The 23,300-nt window shown below is 41.4% G+C and overlaps 3 protein-coding genes across 3 annotated transcripts in view; 1 reads left to right on the top strand and 2 right to left on the bottom strand.

Moving 5' to 3' along the window:
• Window positions 1-9,048, bottom strand: part of smc1a (structural maintenance of chromosomes 1A) — a 39,272-nt gene extending 30,224 nt beyond the window's left edge. The window contains exons 1-19 of the mRNA XM_010784513.1: window positions 8,666-9,048; window positions 7,908-8,096; window positions 7,388-7,500; window positions 7,093-7,296; window positions 6,385-6,623; window positions 6,030-6,288; window positions 5,304-5,444; window positions 5,131-5,213; window positions 4,922-5,021; window positions 4,382-4,489; window positions 4,057-4,242; window positions 3,733-3,912; window positions 3,486-3,632; window positions 2,613-2,750; window positions 2,409-2,525; window positions 2,212-2,318; window positions 1,984-2,125; window positions 1,736-1,881; window positions 1,490-1,643 (exon numbers count right to left, since the gene is read on the bottom strand). Coding sequence (XP_010782815.1) covers window positions 1,490-1,643; window positions 1,736-1,881; window positions 1,984-2,125; window positions 2,212-2,318; window positions 2,409-2,525; window positions 2,613-2,750; window positions 3,486-3,632; window positions 3,733-3,912; window positions 4,057-4,242; window positions 4,382-4,489; window positions 4,922-5,021; window positions 5,131-5,213; window positions 5,304-5,444; window positions 6,030-6,288; window positions 6,385-6,623; window positions 7,093-7,296; window positions 7,388-7,500; window positions 7,908-8,096; window positions 8,666-8,774 — 2,862 coding nt within the window. The 5' untranslated portion in view covers window positions 8,775-9,048. The remainder of the gene's footprint in view (window positions 1-1,489; window positions 1,644-1,735; window positions 1,882-1,983; window positions 2,126-2,211; window positions 2,319-2,408; window positions 2,526-2,612; window positions 2,751-3,485; window positions 3,633-3,732; window positions 3,913-4,056; window positions 4,243-4,381; window positions 4,490-4,921; window positions 5,022-5,130; window positions 5,214-5,303; window positions 5,445-6,029; window positions 6,289-6,384; window positions 6,624-7,092; window positions 7,297-7,387; window positions 7,501-7,907; window positions 8,097-8,665) is intronic.
• A 156-nt stretch (window positions 9,049-9,204) lies between these two features.
• ribc1 (RIB43A domain with coiled-coils 1) lies at window positions 9,205-15,008 on the top strand. Its single transcript, XM_010784411.1, has 8 exons — window positions 9,205-9,398; window positions 9,750-9,967; window positions 10,140-10,357; window positions 10,460-10,574; window positions 10,874-10,992; window positions 11,596-11,832; window positions 12,341-12,507; window positions 12,638-15,008. Exons 2-8 carry the CDS (start codon window positions 9,769-9,771, stop codon window positions 12,717-12,719), a joined length of 1,137 nt encoding a protein of 378 aa, XP_010782713.1. The 5' UTR covers window positions 9,205-9,398; window positions 9,750-9,768; the 3' UTR covers window positions 12,720-15,008.
• On the bottom strand, window positions 13,208-22,726 carry LOC104956856 (neural cell adhesion molecule L1-like). Its single transcript, XM_010784412.1, has 13 exons — window positions 22,527-22,726; window positions 22,371-22,441; window positions 22,037-22,265; window positions 21,833-21,948; window positions 21,008-21,218; window positions 20,346-20,468; window positions 19,906-20,082; window positions 19,465-19,578; window positions 19,211-19,360; window positions 18,655-18,786; window positions 17,014-17,086; window positions 16,843-16,854; window positions 13,208-15,815 (listed from the first exon to the last, which is right to left on the bottom strand). The coding sequence occupies exons 1-13, from the start codon at window positions 22,615-22,617 to the stop codon at window positions 15,554-15,556; spliced, it is 1,761 nt and encodes a 586-aa protein (XP_010782714.1). The 5' UTR covers window positions 22,618-22,726; the 3' UTR covers window positions 13,208-15,553.
• Between the last annotated feature and the right edge of the window lie 574 nt (window positions 22,727-23,300).

Genomic DNA, 23,300 nt, shown 5'->3' with positions numbered 1-23,300 from the left:
GTTTGACTGCGTCTAATACTAGTGTATATCTATCTCAAAATATATATTCTGTGTGTATATATTAGTGGTGCACGATAATTATCGGCCCGATAATTATCAGTCCGATATTAGGAATTATGACGTCATCCCGATAAACCCGATAAAAGTATTAATAGCCCCGATAATATATAATATATAATATATTTTTGGGTAAAAAAAAAGAAAAAAATACTGCGGTGTGGGTGGATTGGGATGAGGGGCGCTTGTTTTTCACTCGGCTCCTCCCGTTTTACCAGTACTGTGGTATTAGTGGTTTAGGAAGAGGGGAGTTTTTCACAAANGTATTAACAAATGCAATGCAGAAGTTCCACGAGGAGGGAAAAAGGCAACGAGCTATAATACTTCCAACCTGATTAGTCACCTGAAACATCACCATCGCTACGATGGTGTGTTAAAAGTGTACGAAGAAGCCTGCGCTGCTAAACTAAAAATAAAAAAATAAATATGGTCACTTTGAAGAGTCAAAACTGTTCTTGGCTTTGTTTTGTTCATAGTAGTGATGCTCATGTCATTTGCTCACTACTACCGTAATTTTCGGACTATAAGGCGCACCTGAATATAAGCCGCAGCAGCTCAATTGAATGATGTGTACATATATAAGCCGCACTGGACTATAAGCCGCAGGTGTTTTAATGTTTAATTACCATATGTAAGGGTTCGTGCACAGAGGGGAATTGTCGGGAAAGAGATGGCTGTTTGAGGAAGCTCCCATTTATTAACATTTCAACAAACAAGTTGCATATTTGCATAACGTATTCAAGTGTTACCATTTAGTGCAATAGTAGCTACAGAACATGTGCTGTGTAAACTGTACTGTATCACATAGCGTTTCAGACACACAAACTTTTCAACTTTCAAACTTAAACGGTGCGCTCCCAGCGCACGTACCGGCAGTGATCTACAGCAGTGGTTTTCAACCAGTGGTACGGGGACAAACTGTCTCGCTCTCGTAATGTCTGTCTGTCTTGCTCTCGTTCTGTCTCTCGTACCACTCTCGGTTCCACTTTTACTTTTGCGCGCTACCTGTCTCACTCTTTTCCGGCCTCCAGCTTTTCCTGCTGGAGCCCGCCGCTTAAAGGTGGGGGGCGCGGGCCGGCCATAGAGCCCATAGAGTTAAAGGTGGTGGACTGTAACCTGTAAAATCCATAGATTTAGGAGGTCCCCTAGTGGCCGTTAGCTGTAAAAATCCATAGATTAGCCGCACCGTTATATAAGCCGCAGCGTCGAAAAATGGGAAAAAGGCGCGGCTTATAGTCCGAAAATGATGGTAGTCTTCTTTTTTACCACCAGGTGTGCAAAAACTACAGGTACATTTAATATATATATATATATATATATATTATATTATTTCGGTTATCGGTATCGGTCTTGAGAAGCAGGAAGTTATCGGTATCGGTTTCAAAAAACCAATATGGTGCATCCCTAGTTTTAATAGTGTGATGTTGTATACCTCTCCCTGGCTCATATAATCCATTGTTCCTGATCGCAGAGGCAACCTGATGTCCTGCATTTTGCAGGCTTGCAGTAAGTTGTGACGATCGCTGCGCTTCTGCTCTTGTTTGGTCTCAATGGCTGTGACCTCTTTCTGGAGCTGAGTCAACTCCCTGGAAGATACAAACACTATGTTGCAGCACAACTCAAATGTAATGTTTATATAATATGGCGTTAGGGATTTTGAGTGTTTGCAGACACTTACTTGTTGGCGCCACCCAGTTTTTTGCGGATCTCCTCCATGTCATGGTTCTTATCGTTGACTTCAGACTTCTTGGTGAGGTGCTGGTTCTTCAGGTCCTGGAGTTGGGCCATTGTCTCATCAATGATCTTCATGTGTCTGTGCTCCTCCTGCAGATAGATGAGGAATTTGACAAAAATACACACAAATGAAATTCAACCTGATTTCAAAATGAAGAGATTAAGCTTTTATCCTTCACTTCATGTTCTTACCTTCTTTAGTCGTTCTATTTCAGCGTCGTCTTTCTTGACAGTCTGCTCCCACATCATGACTTTCTCCTGGTCCTCCTTCAGCTGGTTCTTTTCGTAGTCTACCTGGATACCCAGACGGGTCTTCTGGGTCTCAAACTCAAGACTAAAGCAAAATGGTGCTGTGTCAGTGTCCGGTTTGAACACATGGGAGAAACAGGTTCACTTAAACGGCCTCATTACCAAACTCACCGCTTCTTTGCAATCTCATTCTGCCTCTTCACCTTCTCCTCCTCAAACTCTCTGATGTTCCTCACTCCAATCTCCTTACAGAATTCAATAAACACCTCATCCTCCACCTAGAACACACACATATTTATATTGACTTTAATGAAAGGCCACATAGACGTAGACAGGGATCTGAGTAGACCTCACTTTGTTATTCTTACCAGGTTCATGCGGTCTTGCAGGTCCGTGATCTCCTTCTCCCGGGAATGGATGATCCTTTTGATGTCGTTGATGCGAGGGCCAAAGTTTGCCAACTCACTCTCTAGCTTAGATTTCTCCTGCATGACACAAATAGGACATGTTTACATGCAACAGTCACTACAGCATTACCAGTCAGGCAGATACTGAGGTTAGCCAGGCTGTACCTGCATGTTGAGGGAGAGGTGGCGGGTTTTGGTCTGTTCCAGATCACTCTGGGAGTACTTGAGTCTCATCTGCAAACCGTGGGCCTGAGACTGCACCTGACGCAGCTCCGCCTCCTTCCTCTTGGCCTTCATTTGGTCCTACAGAGAAAAACAACATTGATGTGAATGTACATTGCAGTCAGGGACTAAAGCTCAAAAACTATTGACATTTGGAGGGCTTTCTGGGATGGGATTTTTGAATGTAAAAACTTTCTAAAAATCCTGACGATCAGCAGACAGAGATGATCACTTGCAGGGTATATGCAGGAATCCTGAAGTCAAATTTAATACCTTTTTAAGACCTTTTTTAAGACCCTTTCCATACATTTTAAGACCTCATCGCAACTTTGAGTTCTAACTGGTTACATTGGCGACACACTTTACCTCACATTTACTATATTGATTGTAAGATAGCACAACTAAACAGAGTGCAGACAGACTACTGAAGCCTCCTCTCCACATGAACTTCAACCTCTCTGTGAAGGTCAGGTTTAATGCAGTATGCTGCTTTGTTGCTTCTGTAGACTCTGTGCTCTTTCATTCCAGTAAAACTCCTCAGAAACCATTAGAAACCAGTATTTGACCAATAAACAAAACAATTAACAAAACTTTGAACTATGAAATATATTAAACTTTGGTGAGCTTCAGCGGGGTAATGCTATAGGAGCTCCCTCACAAATACCCAGGGGTTAAATTGGGCCGGGCTGTCCGGGGCTAAGCGCCGGCACATAGGACGATGCTCTGACGTCATCACCCTCACACATTTTTCATGTCATGTCAACTTTTAATACTTTTTAAGACCCCGCGGACACCCTGACTTGTAATCAAAGTTACCTTGAGCTCTTCAGTGAGTTTTTCTTTCTTCTCCTTGAGCTTGTCGACTGCCTTCTCATCCCAGCGCCTGGCCTTGGCCTTCAGGTCGCTGGCTCCTCCAGAGATGACTCCAGACTTCTGGAACAGAGTTCCATCGAGGGCTACCGTCTGGACACAGAGAGAGAGGAGAGGTCAGACGGAAAAACCGCAACAAATAAATCTCCATGTTAGCTTTCAAACCCTTCTTCACCTAAATCAAGTCAAATACCTTGTGTCTGTATGGCCCTCCGAAAGCGATCCTCCGTGCATCCTCTACGTTGTCACAGACCAGGGCGTTGCCACAGGCATACTGCAGGGCTTTCTTGATGTGTGGAGGCTCATAGCGGATCACATCAATCACCAGTTTGGCTCCTCGAAGCTCTCTCAGCTTCTCATCTGTTGGTTTCACCTTTGATAAGACGGGAAAAGAACATTGGGACAGGTTTTCAATTAAAATTGTCATTGAGACGTTTTCAGATAGCTGGCTGTAAAAGTGCATTAAATTGGCAAGGAAACAGAAAGCACAGGCTTTCTGCAGAGGTCTAGTATTCACCTCCAGGTAGTCGAGAGGAAGGAAGGTCTCGGGCTCTCCTCTCTGCTCCTTGATGTATTGAATACAATCTCTGCCCGTCTTCTCTGAGTCAACGATGATGGCGTCCATGTTCTTGCCCAACACTTTGGTCACAGCAATCTGATACTTCTTCTGGGTGGGCTGGCACAGGTCAATAAGACGACCATACTGCAGAAAGAGAGACAGAGTGGCATCTTTTTTTAACAACCTGTTTATTCAACCCTTGAATTATTAGAAGTAGGGAAACGGAAGTGTTCCAAGCATAAGAATGATATGATTGTGCTGGATACTATGACAGTTGCCTCACCACAGAGCCAGGGTAGAGTCTTTTGATGCTCTCCATGATCTCCGCCTTGCGCTGCTGGCGACTGTTCTCCTGTCTGTCGATTCTGGCGTCTCCCAGCTGCTCCATCACCTACAACAAAAGCCAATAATAATGGGATTAGATATGGACTTTTCCCAGGTGACATTTTCACACCGGTCAAACACAGGTGTTAGTGTCAGTGCATGCTTGGTTTACTGGCAAACATAGCAATCATTTATTTCATTCGTCACACTTTAGTTTTTCCTGGTATGTGGAAATGTCTGCTGTGAGAAACATCACTTGGAGTCCTTTAGTTTTCTTCGGCTCAGTATAGTTCAGGTAAGCTAGAGGTGCCGGTTTAAGTCTTGCTTTATGACACTGTTGTTGTTGTTGTTGTTGTTGTTTTTATAAGGTACTGAATGGTCTCTTACTCTGAAATCATTGACATTCAGCTAAGTTGCCACCATTTGAACTCATTTCATGATATTTTGCTGTGTGTGTGTGTGTGTGTGTGTGTGTGTGTGTGTGTGTGTGTTAGGCCACCTGGTTAAGCTCTGTGTTGATCTCATCAATTCTCCTTTTGGCACCCTCCACCTCCTCCGTCAGCTCCTCCTCCATGCGCTTCTGCTCATCCAGTGACTGCCTGAAGAGTAACAGGAAAAAAAAGAGTGAATTCAAAATAACAATTGAGAAACCTGTGAGATCAATAAACTGAACACTGTTCAAACACAAAACAAATGATAGCAGCATACCTGCTGGTGGTGATATAATCCTCTAATTTCTCAATACGTTTCTGGTTTTCCTCAATTTCACGAATCTTTTGTTTGATTTTAGCCTGAAGGGAAACAACACAAAGTAAGTTGTAACTCAGATCAAATGTATTCAGCCGGAGGAGGGTCTAACATGCCATCGTTATCTTATTTACCTCCGTCTCTACTTTCTTCCTCTCCTCCAAGTCCAGGCGGTCCTGGTCGGCCTTCTGGTCGCGGTTGAACTTCTCCAGCTCCTGAGCCAGGGTGGCAGCTCGCTTACTGGCCTCCTCCTTCAGACGATGGTATTGCTTGACCTGGGGGATGGGGGGGGGGGGGGGGGAGAGAGGAGCAATGGGTCATACGAAGCCATCTACATTTTAAAACTAATGTGATTTAGTGACATTTAAAAAATATTTGGAGATACAACTCGCATAACTAACCCTGGGATTTGCATGTGCTAGCTTTCTATATATACACCACCATTTTAATGTTGAGCTACAGAATTCATTTTGAGAAGCCAAGACTGCCTATTCCAAAAAAGATAGCCATATCGAACACTATGCAGTCAGTTAGGATCTTAGAGAGTTTTAATGCATCTTAAAAAAATCATGAATAACTAACTTAATAATTAGAACCAGTCCAGAAAGATTATATTATTCTTATCTGTTGGAAGGAATGTGATTTTCACAGTATGCTTCCACTTATGGAACATCAATATCAAAACAAAGCCACAAGGAACACACACACAGTCACAAACATATGAATCCATTGAGTGCTATCCCTACAGTTTGTTGAGGCAACTGACGGCGGATGGCACGAAACTGTAAGTGTAGTGTTTCATTTTCAACTAAATAAAATCTACATGTATTAAAAACCAATAAAGTATAAATAAACCAGACCTGGTTCTCCTCCAGGGTGAGATCCTGGCCCTGGCTCTGCGCCTCCTCCTCCATCCGCTCCTCAAACTCTTGCTTGGTCGAGTCCACCGCCTGCATCTCTTTGTCCAGCTCGTCCATGTCCCCCTTGCGTTTCTTGTACATCTTCTGGGCATTTTGCAAAGACTTGCGTGCTGCCTCGAGCTTCTTGATCTTGTGTGAGGTGTTTTCTTTTGCCTTGATGTACTGCGGCCTCTTTTGGTTCAACTCAGAGTCTTTTTCTCTGTGGGCAGAGTCAAGTGATTAATACAAGCCCAACCTTTAAATAAAGTACAGCGAGTCACCTGAGAAGTGAGCGAAGAATATTGATGTCACTTACTTGATTTCTTTCTCAATGGTCTGCTGCTCTCTCATCAGTCGGCCCAGCTCCTTCTTCTTGTCCTTCAGCTCCTCCTCCACATTGTCCATCTTTTTGCGGTCCTTATCGATCTCCTTGTTGCGCTGGGCCAGCTCTTTGTTCAGCTTCTCAATCTCAGTCTCATTGTGGTACAGCTTAAAGAGCTGCAACTGAACACTAGCCCTGGCCACCTCGTCTTTCAAACGCTGGTAACGCTCAGCCTGGAGGATTGATGGGAGACAGACAGAATGTGGTAAGGTCAATTATATATATATATTTTTTTTTTTCTAACCTGTGTATCCTTGTGACTATTATTATTTTTGTTGTTTTGTTTCCCATTGTAAAGCGTCCTTGGGTCTCTTGAAAGGCGCTATAAAAATTAAAATTATTATTATTATATTATACATCTTTTACAAAATGTTGTTTATTTAATCAGGAACATTGAGATAAGAAAAACATCCTTTCATTAGTATCATGGTCAGAACAGGCAGCAATGACCGTTAGTTGGGGATACAGAACATTTCAGACAAGACATTGTTTGCTGCAACTTAGGTAATCAAACTGCAACATTAATCACAAGGATATCTTGGTAAATAAACTCTAAAGTGAATTTTGCTGACAAGAAGCATTTTATTTGCTGGTTCAAGCAGGATACAAATGCTTAGAAGTCAATGTTATTTCAGTACATACCTCCTCTTTCTCTTGCTTGGCTTCTTTGCGCTCAGCAGCAATGTTTTTCTTACGATGATAATTAAACTGCGTGTCCTCCTCTGCTTTCACCATTTCCTTCTTCCTGCGGTCGTACTCCTGGGCCAGCTCTCCAGACCGAGAGATTTCCTCAAACAGAGCTGTTCGCTCCTTAGGGTTCTTCATGGCAATAGACTCCACAGCTCCCTGGAAGGAACATTTGGGAATTTGAGTTGTGAAAATGCCACAACAAGTCTTACAAATAAAAACATTTCAGATTTAGAGATTTGATTCTCACCTGGAAGACGAGGAAGTTCCTAGCCTTGATTAGAATGCCAAGTTTCTCAAGTTCTTCACTGTATTCAGGCAGGCCCACCACCTTGCTGTTGATTCGGTACTCGGAGGAGGAACCTGATGCAAATACCAAATGCACGTTAGGAGATAAAAAACCACAAACATTGGCTTATAAATAGCAAATACAGGATGGCATTGGGGTCTTTCAAAAAACCTGTCCAATTAAGTTTCTAATACTAACCATATATTTGCATATTTTAATGTGTTGCATAACTAGCTTTGATAACGTAAATAGAAAAATAAAGCAACGTGTAATGTTTCTGACTGAACGGTTTGAAAATGTGATCCTTAATTATGAAGAGTGCTGGCAGTAGCACTTTAACAACTGTGAATCTGTTCTTTGACACATGGAACAATCAAACTATTGATCTAAGTAAAACTTGTTTTAAATGCTGTAAAGTGTATGCTTTCTAATTTCTGGTTTTAATGTTTTTCATGCATAACATGGCCCTCAATAATCTTACCAATGATTCCCCTTGTGAAGTTGCGCTCCTCTCCATTATCCTCCTGGTACACCATACTGACATAGGCTCTGTTCGCAGCAGGCTTCCCTACAGGTGCTCCATGGATCAGATCCTTCAGAGTCTTCACTCGCAGGTTGCTGGTCTTCTCTGCCAACACGAAGCTGATGGCATCCATAAGGTTGGACTTTCCTGCAACAACAATATTTACATCTTAAGTTACTTCCAAAAATCGAAACACAGTTTATTTTCAAATGAATTACATTGTTTCCTGTTAAACAGGGGTCGATTAAAACCTGGTCATTTTGAAGACAGATTTTAGTTGTGACACTCCATTGGATGGTGTGCAAAGGAGGGGTCTTTATTTTCTATTTTAATTACGCTGGGCATAATGTTTGATCACAAAGATTATAAACTATAACTTTGCAAGAGAAAATGTGATATTACTAAACGTTCACACAGAAAAAAAAGATGTGTCATGTACAGCAGTAATTGATATGCACACATGGAACAGTGTTGAAGTAGGTAATCACAAATCATAAAAGAAAACATTGAAATAAATAACATTGTGCAGCATGGTAACGTTAGATGGCAGGATAGATATTCTAACACGTAGTCAACAGCTGTTTGGCAAGTCAGACATACATTATGGGCATAAAGTACATGTTGTGATATTAAAAGAGACAGACGTGTTTACCGTTAGCCAATGCTAACAAGCAATTAGCATTAGCCGCGGGTTAATATTTGCAATCATAACATACCAGATCCATTGGGTCCGATGATAGCCGTGAACTTATGAAAAGGTCCAATGATCTGTCTTCCTTTATACGACTTAAAGTTCTCGATCTCGATCAGTTTTAAATAACCCATCTTCCTTGGATTTGTGCCGCTGTCTTGAAAAAACTGCACAAAATGTTAGCTAGCTAATGCTAATAATGTTTACCAAGCAAGCAATCTCAAAGACGAAGTATGCACGCAAATGAATGAACCCCTCTGTCCAGTCTATTGCTGACTTTAGCATATGTCACATTATGGAGTACATATTAAGTTTAGTAATCTAAATAGCTACTTAATCCATAGAAAATAGACGCGCTGCAGTTGTGACAACAATGCGCCATTTTACAATCCAACAGGAAGACCCCGGAGCGCGCGAGACATGAAACCTCGCGGTTTATCGCGAGACCACACTGAGACCTCAGGATTTTGAGCCGTTATCGACCAGTCATGTTAAATTATTATTATTATTATGGCTTATACAAAAGTTATGTGAATTCTTGAGAGCGTAAATAACTTGTGCAGGTTATCCACCTACATCCGTGATTTATGTTAAACATTACACAAAGCGTGCAACAAATGACTACGAGTTACCATGGTTACTGGATGCATCCAAACCATGATCCAAACACAACATGACCCGACCAGCTGAGGAGCTACATATGGGCTTTAAGTCCCAAAATTAACAAAAATAATTTGGACACATCTGTAACTTGAGAGGTAAGTGCTGTGCTGTGAATTTAGATCTTAGATCACTGTAGTAGCCTACCTAATGAATATACAACTGACTTGCAAACTCACATCACAAACATGGGGCCTGCTAAAAACAATGATAATATAAGGAGTATTTAAAAGTAGGGCCTACCAGTTGACGTAGAAATTATTTTAGAAATACAAGTACAATTGACTTGCATAACAAAAAGTGATTTAAATATTATGATATATTTTTGGATGCTTTTTTTACAATGATATTGTAGATGTTGATTTCATTGATGAAAGTAAGTTGCACCAAAGTGATCCTTAAAAGAGAAAAGATCCTTAATAATCACGGCTGTTTCTTTTCCCGTCCAGGCTCATAGAAACTGAAAAAATGTACAAAGTGGATTTGCCTTTAGACCAGTCCATAGAAAATGCTGTGGAGAGGCGAAGGTCTGCAGAAACAGAGCGTAAGGCCCGGATCTTCAACACTCGGCTCCGTGTGATGGGTCTCGATGTTTCTGCTCTCGACCAACAGGTTCAGAAGAAAAAACACCAGCAAAACATGGAGATACAACGAGACAAAGCTTTCGGTAAACTGTGGGAATGATGAGAGACAGGGAGCGGTTGAACTTAAATCAGTTGATCATATTTTTTTAGAGTCCCCCTGTAATAGTACTGTCATAGGCCTTCTCCTTTTACGAAATGACCATTTACCAATAATGAGTTTTCATCCCAGGTGTCTTTATCTTTGTTGAATTGCAGATACGCTGAGAGAGTATCACGATGAAGCTCTGCTGCAGCAAGACATTGATGAAAAAGAGAAACAAGACACTTTGCAAGCTGAGCTGACCCAGTATTGGGCCACTCATCAGTGTGTAGAGGACTCACGAGATGCTGATCTCAAGTGTGGCCTGAAGGGGGCGTTCAGTAGCACCACTCCAGAGGGTAAACTGGGGCCTGCCAGTATGACACTCTTTCAGGTATGTGCTTAATCTGCATGAAAGTCAAGTGGAACAAAATCCAGGGAAATGTTATCAAAATAATCACGTCCCCCACATTAAGCACTGTTTACTCATGTACAGGGAGAGGATATTGGAGAGGAGCAAAGAAGGAGAGAACAAATGAAAAAGACAGACAGAGATCTACGAACACAGAAGGAAGACAATGAGAGAAAGCACGTGGGAGAAAAGCAAAGAGGTGGAAAAAGACAGACACAAGCACATACACACACTGTAGACACTGATGAGCTATCATTCTGTACCCTATAGCTTCTGTAAATTACACACATGCTTCATGCTTTCCTGCACAAACAATCACATACTCCTACGCACAGCTCTTATTGCCAGGTGGCATTGATGGATGCACATCCCTGGAAGCTGTAATGTATGTATGAGTGTGTCATTGAAGAGCTCTGTACTATGAATACATAGTTTTCCCTCTAATGCAGGTGTCAAAAACCCACAGTAGGTGATTTGCAACTTGTGTGTGTGTCACAGAGATGATCGTGAACAAAGAGTTGGTGCTTCAGGACCTGAGGGGGGTTCAGCTACATGCATTAGACGAGGAGTGTAAGAAAGCTACCCGCATCGCACTCGACAACTACAATCATGCTCTGGTACAGTACACGCATGTGCACACACAGATGGACACACACACCACCCGCTGATGTGGATTCTCAAAGCAAAATCCACTGGGGGTTTGAGCCCTGACATGCTGTTCTCACATGGGATTTTGGAATTAAAATTGCTAATTGAAAATATTAAGTGATGCGTACACACACTTGCTGCAGGCAGGCAGCCATCATATCATTTGATACCAAGCAACATGCATGGTTTAACTGCTTTGATGTATGCGTGGGCCTTGTCTGATTCTAAAAGCCCCCATTTAGCTGTCCCCTCATTTGCCTGAACGCACTCGGCTGAGTCCTCCATTGGGAGGTCTCATTATAAATCCTTCAGGTAATGGTATTTTTCATGACAATGATGTGGTTTCTCTAATAACCACTCACATGCACAATGCACAAGCAAATATAACTAACTGAGTGGATCTCTCAGGAGAACATTCACCAAATGGCTGGCTCCTCTATTTTATAACCACGTATTAGATGTTGTGGTGTGGGTTTTGTGAAGCTCTTGCTATTTTAAACCATCGAGGGAATGATCAATCAGCTGTTTCTGGGTCAGTGGTAATAATGCTCACCATGTACTGCTCCCTGAAGACTGCAGAGAGGGCAGAGAGACTGAAGGAGCAGCACAGGAGAGAGGAAATGGAGAAACGTGCAGAGATGCAGCACACTCTGACATCCGACATGATGACAGAGTGTGCAGAGGCAGCGGAGAGAGAGTTGGGAGGAAGGAGGGCGGCCCGGGTCCTGGTGGACAGGTGGAAGGGGATGAGCCCCAAGCAGCTGAGCGCCATCCACAGGGAGAGAGAAGAACAGCGCCAAGAGAGAGAGGTACTGAGGCACCATGAGCGATTCATCGTCGAGTCCCATCTTTCTTTACTGCTAGCTCCTCTGAAGTATTTGTTTCTATCTTTAAGGAACTGTGGTTCCCAACTTTTTGACTTGCGACCCCTTAAAATAAAACCACAGATGTGTGTCAAATTGAAGTAAAAGCATATTAGCGAAGGGAGGAACACAAATTATCTGTGTTAGACGTCTAAAATGTTCCAGAACCAGCAAACTAATGTATTGACCGTTTGTGGCCTGTATAACCTTTGAGTACATTTAAACATATCTTGACAGGATGAGACCAAAGACATACTAAAAGTATAAATACATAAAAATCAGTTCTTCTTACCCAAGAATAGAGAAAAAAGTAATTTTCTATAAATAAGCATATTATATGAAGCAGAAATATTATTTTCTAAAACCCCTCAGATTGAGCCTGAGCCTTTTTGTCATGTCCTAACACTTCCACTCAGGTTGATCATTTAGAACTTTGTTTCCTTGCCATCTTTAGAGACAACGTGATGCTGAAAAGATTCAGAATGCAGCTTGGGAACTCCAGCTGCTGAAGCTGTCCAGAAAAGCAGAGGAGGAGGACAGAAGAGCAGAAGAGCTGAGGAGAGAGAGGAGGATTCAGACGGATCATTACAACATGCAGCTGGCCAGAGAGCAGCAGGAACAGTAAGCACAAACAAAACTATTCGGTCACTAGTCAGCAAATGTATTCTGGTAGGTGATGAAGTGGAATTTAGATTAAGATTACAGTCTTTGTAAACAGTTTCTCACTGCGTGTTTGTGTCTGTGTCCCCAGTCAGGAGTTCCTGAACAAGAAGCTCTACACCAACAAACCCAGCAAGGACTACTTTCATCAGTTCAACACCAGCTCCCGCTGACCCCCACACTGCCCCCCCTGACAATGTGATAATAAAATATCTTAATTGCTCACACTCAATGTTAATTGAATCTTCATTAAGTCATACTTGCTGAATTCAAAGTGACATGGCATGGATTTTATTCCCAGATACTTGTGACAAAGAAGGAACCCTTTTATTGGTACAGATTGTAGTGGACATGTTTTATTTTTCACTCATAAATGCAGTTACAGTGGTAGATTCATAATGCAGTTACAGTTATATTGGCTCAACCCAACTCTTGTCATTCAGCAATGATACCCGAAGGTACCATCCGTCCCATTGTGCTCACCACTCTCCACAAAGAGGCACATCTACACCCCGGCTGCACTCCCTTCTCCTCCTTCCTCCCCTTATTCCTCTCACCACATTTCTCTCACCACTCCCCTCCTACTCAGGCATTGTTGTTTTAAAATCTGTCCGCTTTTTTGAGTTGTGAAGAAGCAGCTCTTATCAAACCAATTCACTTCTTTTTTTTTTTTTACAGGTTTTGATGTTTGAGATATTAAAAAAGGGGGAAAACAAGAGCGGAAAAGCAAAGGCCTGTGTCCTCAGCTTTCCCCTTGACACATGAAAAGCAAAGAGTGGCAGTCGAGTGAGTATCTGTGTGTGTACACTCATTCCTCATTCAAAGCTAACATTTGCCCTGAACACTGACAAACACAGATGTTTAGCAGCAGATAGTCAAGTTAGAATATTGGCATATTGTGTGGCCTTCTTCACTCCTATATGAAAATAGATTTTTTTTTTTTTTAAAAGCTTTATTTGTCCTGAGTGTGTCTGTGTAACCAACAGTAGGGAGTTTACACACACCTCCTTCAGTGCCACTAGCCTGTTTAGACATCCCATATACTTTACCTCAGGGACTGTCAGGTGGTGTTTGGCCAGTGTCAAGCTTTTATTTGGATAGGGAGAACTGAGGCAGCGATGTTGCATATAGGTACTCCCTGTGGTATGCACAAACCAGCTCACTGCATCTCATAACTGCACCACACTGAAACTCCACAGATATTCACTGCGCTGCAATGCATTATGGGCATAAACGCAATCTTAGCTTTTATTGAAATGGAACTACTACTATCACTAAATGACACTAATGTACATTGTTTTGGATTTTCAATATGTTTGCAAACATCTACAGAACAATTTGAATGTTTCCCCTTTTTATTTTTTTCCCCACCTCAACCATGAACATTTTTTTTGCTAAAACAGCCAAATTTCACTGCAATTATTTGTCAAAAGTGGAAAGTTTGCATTTATAGCAATAGTACAAAGAAGAAAAATTACAACTTGCAACACTTTAAACTAAGTTAAGTGGTTTCAAACCTGCACATTTTCACATTTTTATATCAAACATGGTTGGGTTCATCAAAACAATCTTTAAGGGTTGTATTTACATTCTGTGGAGGAAAAAAAAGACGGTTCTTCACATAACCACTCCAGCATTTTGTAGCTCAGATCTTCTTTTAATCAGTAGCATGTAAATACAATGTCTGCCCAGCTCTGAAAAGAATACATTCTCTGTGTTTGATGTAAATACCAACTGCTTGCCTTAATTATACATCAACTGGCAATAATTACACCTGTCTGCAATATCAACTTGCAATGAAAAGGGTCTGAAAATAAAACATGAGTGTCTGCCCACAAGACTCCACTCTCTGATCTGTAAATATACATAAATACTGCTCCTCAAACAGTTAGCGAAGTATGAGATGAACAGGTAGGAAAAGATTGTTAATTAGAGACAACAATGTTTTTAATACAGTGTAGAAAGAGACAAAGACACATACAGAAAGCTACACATAGGTCTCGACACAAAAAAATTACAATATCATTTCCAATAATGACATTACACTTCTGGTGGGAAGGCGAGAGAGTAATGACATCAATCTGGTGCTCTATGCAGACCCAGCAGGCACAGGAACTTATAAGGAGCATGTACATATCTATAATACTGTATTATGGCTAAATAGATAGATGTAGATGCAGCTATATACACCAGATGCTACTCAGCGTGTTCACAGCAAGTTCCCCTTAATGCATCCAATGCTATTTATAGTAAGAAACTTGGCTTAACTTAGTTTCAATGAAAACATCTTGATTTCAGTAATATGTCAATAAACAGAAGTCATGAGTTGTATATAAATAGTGTAGAAAACAATATGAAACAATTATGATATAAATAAAAAATAGCAGATAACAAAAATGACTCATTAGTAAAAAAGAAAAAAGAAAACAATGTCACTTGGAGGTACAATCTGAGACGTCAAATGGTAAAAAAAAATACAAATGTGAGAATTAATATAAGGCCTGATAAATATCAGACTTTTGACAGCAGGATGTGCTGTCTGTTTCCCCGCACAAGGCTCTACCATCAGCCTCATCTTTCAATGCTCTACTCTGCATCTATATATAGGATCGGCCCTACAACCCCTCTGATATTTCTACCTGTAGCACAGTCTGTCTTTATCTTTCTTTAGAGTTGTCTGCAGAGAGAGAGAAAGAAAGGGAGAGAAATGAGTGTTAGTCATGATGTCAACGAGACAGATAAAAGGAGGGATGTGGGGGGGGGGGGGTCAAAGGACATCTTCAGGTCAGTCAAACTTTGTATCACATTGTCCACTACTTTGGACACGCCTTTGGTCAAAACAGTCCAGTCGATCAGATGACTGCCAGGGGCATCTGGATAGTCAATATATTGATTGTGTATCAAGTCGGTAAACTACAGATCAGCAAGTCGGTAGGGAACAGGAGCGTATGGGCACATTAGTGTTGACATGTTGAGGTCTGGCGGCCCCCAAAGGATGCGAAGGGGCTTAATCAAGGATGGGGACTGAGTTGGGCATGCCGTTGGTAGCCGGGGAGACAGCGGGGGGGTTGAGCGGGGAGTTGTCTGGCAGGCCATGCAGGGCATCCCCACCCTCGCTGGGCCGGCTGAACTGACTGACCAGAGACTCATCCATGTTGAGCTCCGTGGTGATGGCGCTGCTGCCATTGAAGTCCAGGTTGTCCTCGCTGCACAGCTTGCTCTCCTCCCCCAGGGACGGCAGGCTGGCAGTGCGCTTCTCCTCAAGGTCACTACAGGTTGTGATAGCACAGAGGAGGTCAAAAAGCAAGACATATTATTATTTGGAATGTAAAAAAGGGTGACATTATTATTCAGAAATCTTTCTCTCTGAAAACATCCCGCTATATGCCTACATGCAAGCTGAATATACTAAGAGCGGCAACAAGTGCAAACGAAAACAAACAAAACAATGAATTAGTAGATTAAATATTATGATATTCAACTAACTTTTTTAAGTAATTCCAAAATGAGATAGTTCATGTCCTGCTTTTCTTGGTCTTACATAGAGATGGAAAGTAACTAAATACATTATTCTTAATATAATTCTTAGGAATACATGTGATGTACTTAAGTATTTACATTATACAAACTATAGTCAATCAAAAACTATGATCTTATTATTTATATCAGAAGGAATTAACAAGGTACTTGGCAGTTTGTTAAGAAATATATGCAATATAATCTTTAATTAAAATTAAAATGTAATTAAATGGGCTGCAACATTATTTAATCAATAATTATAATATAAAAAATATGTCATATATTGTATTTCAATTGGCCATTTTCATTGTTGTCTTTATTTATTTTGGTAAATTAAACTTTTTTACAATTACATTTTGAATACTTTTACTTAAGTACCGTTTTGCATGCAGGGATTTCACCTGTACTGTATGTGTAGTAGTATGAGATTTTACCTGTATGTGTATATGTAGTACGAGTATTTCTACAGTGATATATTTCTACTTTTACTAAAGTTAAATATCTCAGTATCTCTTCCACTACTGGTCTTACATTCTAGCAAATGTGTATGTTTGGGCTTTCGACGGACCAAACAAGATCTTTGATAAGGACACCTTTGGCTAAAAGATGGAAAAATAACATCAGATTAAATGATAGGGGAAATACTTGTGTTGCAGCCCAAATACAGCATAATACACGATTGTACAAAATGTTATAGGAAAGTCAATGGGTAAGTCAAGCATTGCCAGGGGACACTAAATAAGTGAGTTTGGGTTAGCAAATAACATCGCAGCATACCTTTCTAGAGATCTGCTTAACAGGAGCAGGCGTCAGGGAGAGGAGGGACAATGAGAGGGACACAGAGGGTTAGGAAAAGCATTGCAGGGGAATCAGGCCTTTGTTAGGAGTTGGGATTTAAATGATGTATAAAACAAACACCAGAGGACGATTTGCATTCAGATGACAAACCTGTACTCTCCAAAAGTCTCATCCTTCATGGGCCGAGCTTCCGAGTCCATCGGACCCTCCTCCTTATCTTTCACTGCAAAGGAGATTATTGGATTTTATTATCAGTAAGATCTCAACCATGTTTCTCTCTAAGCTACTGTCTCAGACATCGATAATGACATTCTGTCTCACAACAAGATAGGTTTGAAAAAAGGAGTTTGTGTCTGTGGAGAATCTAGAGATATCATCTTTTTATAAATGTGGTTTAAAGTTTGATGTTTAACTTAATTTATCATCTGACTTTCAGTATAATCAATACAGCTCTGAATATTCTGTTTTAATCCCAAACAATTTAAATAATTAATCGCTTAGAAGTATAATGCCGGTGGGTATGGTCAGATTTATTTTTCAATTACTCCTTGCTTCTAGCTCAGTCAATGAAATCTACACGTGTTCTCCCTCCTGTGGAAACGGATCAAAGGCCTCTTTTCTCTGACCAGTCAGACAGTTAGCCTGCAGGTTGCAGTTACTCTCCTGCTTTGAGATGATTATTTCACAGTCCTTTTTAGGGCAGAACCTCTTACTGTCACAGTAAGGAAGTGCAGGCTTCGAGGTCTGTTTCACGACATGTTTCATGTGAAGGCTCCAAGGGAGAAGGTTGGTAGAGATTTCAAACACGATCCTATCTTAAAGTGGACCTATCATGCTATATTTAAAAAATATATTGTAGGGCCATACCCGTACAAAACATGTCTGTGAAGTTTTTTGCTTAAAATACCAAACAGATCACCCATTGTAGCCAGGCCTCATACTGCTCATATCCCTCTATTGCAGCCCTGTTAGAGAAACGCGGATGTTGGGTCCTTAGCTTGAAAAAAAAAAAAAGAGGAGGCGGAGCTAATGCCTGATCAGAATTCTACCGGAGATAAAGTTAAATTCTGCTGTGATAAAACGCCATCCTGTTTAAACCACATCAAAGATTATTTCTGAAACAGTATGGAGCTCAAATGCTTTTTGTATTGCAGGTTTATCACAAGGTGAGTTCTTTTTTTTATTTCCTGCTTTTTAAACACGTGCTCTTCAGTACAGGTTAGCTCTGAGTGTTAGCGAGGCTTGCTAATGTAAACAAAGTCAGGCATTGTTTCTGATAGCAATTTTCTGTGGGTCCGCTGCCGATTTGACGTCAGATCAGCAGCAAATCTGTATCCGCTCGTTGTACCCCTGTTTTTAAAAGATTTGGGTACGGAGGAAAAGAGAGAGGGTTTTATTTTCTGACGCTGCATGAGTTCCCCGACGCACCGGGGACACATATTTATGTATAAAAGACATCACAAAGTGCATTTTGCATGATAGGTCCCCTTTAAGAAAAATCTTGTTCACTATGGTGCATTTCTGTAGCTGCTTGGCTTGTTTTTCTAACGCAGTATTATTATACAGCTTTATGGCTCCAGACTGTCGGCCGTCCCCAAACAGCATATTCGTAGAGTATGACACAGCAGTTTTCGAACACTGTTATTTTTACACAGAAAGAGTAGAGAAAACAATACATTCCTAAAGAAAAGTTGGATTTTACCATTTTCTGTCACAGTGAAACCATTTTAAATGTAATCATGTAATATCTATCCTGATTAATGCTTAACACGTATCATGATAGGCACTTGCCTGAGTATTTCCCCCCTTTACTCCTCTTGATGAAGCAGAGGATGAGCAGTATCAGCAGCAGCAGCAAGATGGCACACACAACGCCGATTAACCAGCCTTGTGGAGCAAAGCTGGGCTCCACCTCCGTCACTTCTTCATAGGGAAAAGAACCGGGAGAAGGAAAGAAAAAATAGCTTGTTTTTTCATATTGGGGATACAGGATGAAAATATCAGAGCAGTGGAAAGGATAAAAAATGTAGGAAAAATAAAATAAAAGAGGGACACAAATCTAGAGCGAAAGAGACAGAGCGTTATGCAATCTGACAGGGTGGCTGTACACTGGGGAAACAAAGAAAACAGAAAAATACCCCAAACAAACACGAGTAATGGATCTTTTCATATGGCTAACCAAGCTCTCTGTTCGAGAGTCTTTGAAAGCTCTTCACAGGCAGTGGGAAGAAGTGCAATACACTCTCTGCAGGGTATGGCTTTATATTTAGATGTGGGAAGCCCAAAGGAGAGAGCAGAGAAACATGAAAGAGAAAGAGGATGAATGAAGCCAGAACGCTCATAGTACCCGTTCCCTCTGTGTCAATGTCAGTCTCCCAGAAGGTGGTGTTGCTGTAGGTTGACTTTACACGATAATGAGAGCCAGGAGTCAGGCCCTGGAGCTGGAAGAAAGACAGAGAAGAGTCCACCTTCTCCGTTTTCTTCCATTTAGTTCCATCTGCAGAGACATGACATGAGCATCGATTTCCTTTTTCTTTTCTAATTGTTAACAGTTGAACATAATAAGGTTTTTTTTATGGAGTTAAAGTGTAGATATTATACCATTTTTGTTGAGATAGTGGATATGGAAGTCAACATTCCTGTGTCTCTTCTTGGCCACCCAGGTGAAGTTTATAGAGTTTTCCCCAGCAGAGTAGTGGATGTTTGTAGGAGGCGCTGCAAGACATTCAGATAGAGGAATCACATTTGGGATCTTGTACAGGTTTTTTTCAAAGTCAAACTTTGGAAAAGGCTCTCTTATCACCTCTTAGTTATATAATAGTTTTGCTACATTTCTGGATGCATATTGGATCATGATTATATTATGTGACATTCAACAATTGAGCCAAGATACCATTATATGGCTATTTGACATAATTTCAGACTATACACAATTCATATAAAAGGTCTATCCTAGGGCATTTTATACTTTCTGACGTTTGGAAGATGGGAAAACAATATAATTTTTACTCTAATTTGCTCTTGTGTTAATCAGGTTTGTACCTCCATCCAGCGTGGTTGCACCCTCCCTCATGATGGCCTCTCCTTCCCCTAAAGCGGTGCACCCCTTCAGGAAGAAACGGTAGTGGCTGTGGCGGTCCAGGCCCTTCAGGGTGAAGTGAGTGGCTGTGGGGTCGTCTATTGACTCTAACTGCAAGGGGCTGTCCTCACTCTCCACAACTGATCACCGACAGCAGAAAAAACATTCAATCACAACTTGATCTTCAACATGGTTCGTTATGGGTAACACATTGTCTGACTGATGAGCATCATTAGGAGGCTATGCTTTGACATGTTTCTAGCAGTATTGATTTGAAAAGTATTGGTTGGTGTCAGTCCACTGCTGACGTTCTTATTGGTGTCTTTGATGCATCATAAAACCACATATTAAACAGGATAATTAATGTGCCTGATATTTGTAGAATAGGGGTAACAATGCTCACTCTGTTGGTACTGCAGGGCATATCTAACGAGGACTCCATTGGGATGGTCAGGTGGCGTCCAGCGGAGGGTCATTTCTGTCTCTGATTGGCTGTCCAGCATCAGGGACATGGGAGGACCGGGAACTAGCAGGAACACAAACAGTCCTCATTAAAATGCACATGGCTTAAAGGTCCCATGTGTTGCTTTTCTGGTTATTACCCGTCCCCTTGTGTGTTATGTAACTTTAAGGATTTCCAACAAGCCGTTGGTTTAGGATAGAGAGTGAATACAAATACTATACAGAGATGCTGTATGAGAAACCAATGTGATTTGGAAAATTGCACAATATAAATCTATTCTAGTAGACCTCAACAACGAAATTATGATCAGTAGAAATGGCCATGACATGGGACCTTTAAAAGGAATTATGATACTGTTTTGATCCCCTGTGAACTATTTCCTCCAACAAGTGCAAGCTCAATAATCCCCCTCCTCCTCCTCTTGACTGACCTCCATTCAGCCAATAATGGAGTGCAATTTCCTCTGTTGTAATCCACTATCCATCCTTCCCTTTGCCTTTGTCTTTCCCTCCTCACCTGCTTCATCCATCACCTCCCCCCATTTCAGCCACATCGCCCCATCCCTCTTTCGATACGGTTCTTCCTCTCTTTATCATTCTCACCTCCTTCGGTAGTGTTGAAGGACAGCGTCTCAGAGGGGGGTCCCTCTCCTTTGCTGTTGAACACAGTGACAGCCAGGTCGTAGTGGGAGTACGGTCTGAGGTCACTGATCAGCTTCTTCTCCTCGGTGGTCTCCACCACCATGGGGCTCTCCGGCTCCCTGGACCTCTGCCCTCGGTGGTGGCCCCTGGAGCCGGTTCTAGTCACGTAAACCTGGCGCAACAAAATCAGTTATGATAAAATTGTTAAAAAGGAAAGTCATGGGTTTGGGAATTTGAACGTTTCAACAATTTTTTTAAATCCCGAAAATGAATTGTGTCAGGGCCATTGTAGTTGAAAGAATTTAGCCTAGATGATTTTCTTATCTCAGAAAATATCAAAGTTATTTTGTTGTAAATGTAATCACTGAAATTCAGATTTGTTACTCTCTTTATAATTTCCCCGGCCACAGCTTAATATATATATATAACGTAATATATTTTCATCCCACAAATGCCGGAATTCATTGTTGTTATTTTCTTATGACAATACAACTGTGTTTTCTAAAGGGATTTAAATAGGATAACGTGTGTTAAATGGCTCATGCATTAATAACCCAAAAGAGATAAAGGGAGGAAGTGGGACCAGAGCGGGATACATCCTGAAAGTAATATCATCTCAAATAAAAATTAAAAGGCTCTTCTTGTCACAACCTTGAAACAAAGAGAACTCTGAAGCCCTTGCCAGGCTAAGATCTGGCTGCCTCTGCTGAAAATGCAACATATGCATTATTCATGAGGACAGGCTGAATAAGTTAGGCCAACAACAAAGGATAACAGGATCAGTACCTTGTACCCCAACAGGTGTCCTCTGACTGTCTCTTTCTCTATCACTGCCCAGTTCACTCTGAGGGTAGTGCTGTTTATCAGTTCAATACCCACATTCATTGGAGCCTCCAATGGAACTGAAAGACAAACAGGAGGGTGAGAATGAAGGAGAGATTCTTTCAGTAAAGAAAATTAGCTGGAAAACTTTTTTTTATATTATCTTACCATCTTCCCCTGAGTAACCAATGGCAGGGTCTGGCTCAGGTCCCTTCCCTTCCTCATTGACAGCCTGAACTTTGATCTCAAAGGCAGAGAAGCTGCCTTTGAGGTCACTGACTGTGAACGTTGGCGTGGTTGTGTAGTTGGTGTGCCAGGTGGGCCCGCTGCCCACCACTCGCCTCCACAGCACCCGATACTTGAAGTCAGGTCCGTTAAAGTTACGTTGGTCTATATCCTGTAGTGAGAGCAAAAGCAACCAATTATTCACCAATGCTTTCTTTGAGTGTGTGATGCTGTTGCTTTAGATAATTAGTATGTTCACGTATCAGATGTACAGTACCTCCCAGGTGATGACCAGAGTGTCTGGGTCTATGGACTCACTCCTAACATCTGCAGGGTTATTGTCTGGAGCTGTGATTGGAGAAAAGTTAATTGTGGTGTCAGTCGGGGTTGCATCGAGTATGAAAAACTGTGGTTACAAAACAGTGACTCTAACCTTCGGCAAGTGTGTTGTGGATTTCGGATGGCTCGCTGGGACCGCTCTTTCCAACATAATTTATGGCAATGACGCGGAAACGGTATGACATGTAGGGCCACAAAGGGAGGTTAGTACGAGACTTCTTTCCTATTACTCTCTTCAGCTCTTCCCAACCACTCTCCTTCGAACCTTGGTCCTCAAACTCAACCACATACTCTGCAGAGAGAGAAACGAAGAGTCAAGGAGTGATGGAGAAGGACAGGATGTGAATAATAAGGATCAATAGAAACATAAATGAACACTCAGTGGAGATAAAGTCATACCGAGACACTTTGAGCTTTATATTAGTCTGATACTGCAGATCAAATAATAATTCTGCACAACTAATGAAAACAGAGCTGCCTTTCATTTTGCTAGAGGGAGATAAATGATATGGGTCTGAGTATTGTGTGTGTCTCAGGCAATACAAACCCTTACTCAGTGACACGAAAGAAAGAGTCAGGATCACAGCAGGAGAAATTACAACAACAACAAAAATCCCTTTCAACAAAGAAGCGGCTTTAGCGTTAAAGAGAAGAAAAACAGAGAGTGAAAGGGACAGATGTGTGCCCATGTGTACGCGTCAAAGTTTGTGTGTGTGTGTGTGTGTGTGTGTGTGTGTGTGTGTGTGTGTGTGTGTGTGTGTGTGTGTGTGTGTGTGTGTGTGTGTGTGTGTGTGTGTGTGTGTGTGTGTGTGTGTGTGTGTGTGTGTGTTGTACGTACTACGTACGACGAACGTACGTAAGTTAACTT

The sequence above is a fragment of the Notothenia coriiceps genome, unplaced genomic scaffold (genome assembly GCF_000735185.1).
Source record: "Notothenia coriiceps isolate Sejong01 unplaced genomic scaffold, NC01 NC01_scaffold00026421, whole genome shotgun sequence".
NCBI classification, from domain to species: domain Eukaryota; kingdom Metazoa; phylum Chordata; class Actinopteri; order Perciformes; family Nototheniidae; genus Notothenia; species Notothenia coriiceps.
The sequence above is the reverse complement of the archived record's forward strand: the minus strand, read 5'-3'. Positions and strand labels throughout refer to the sequence as shown.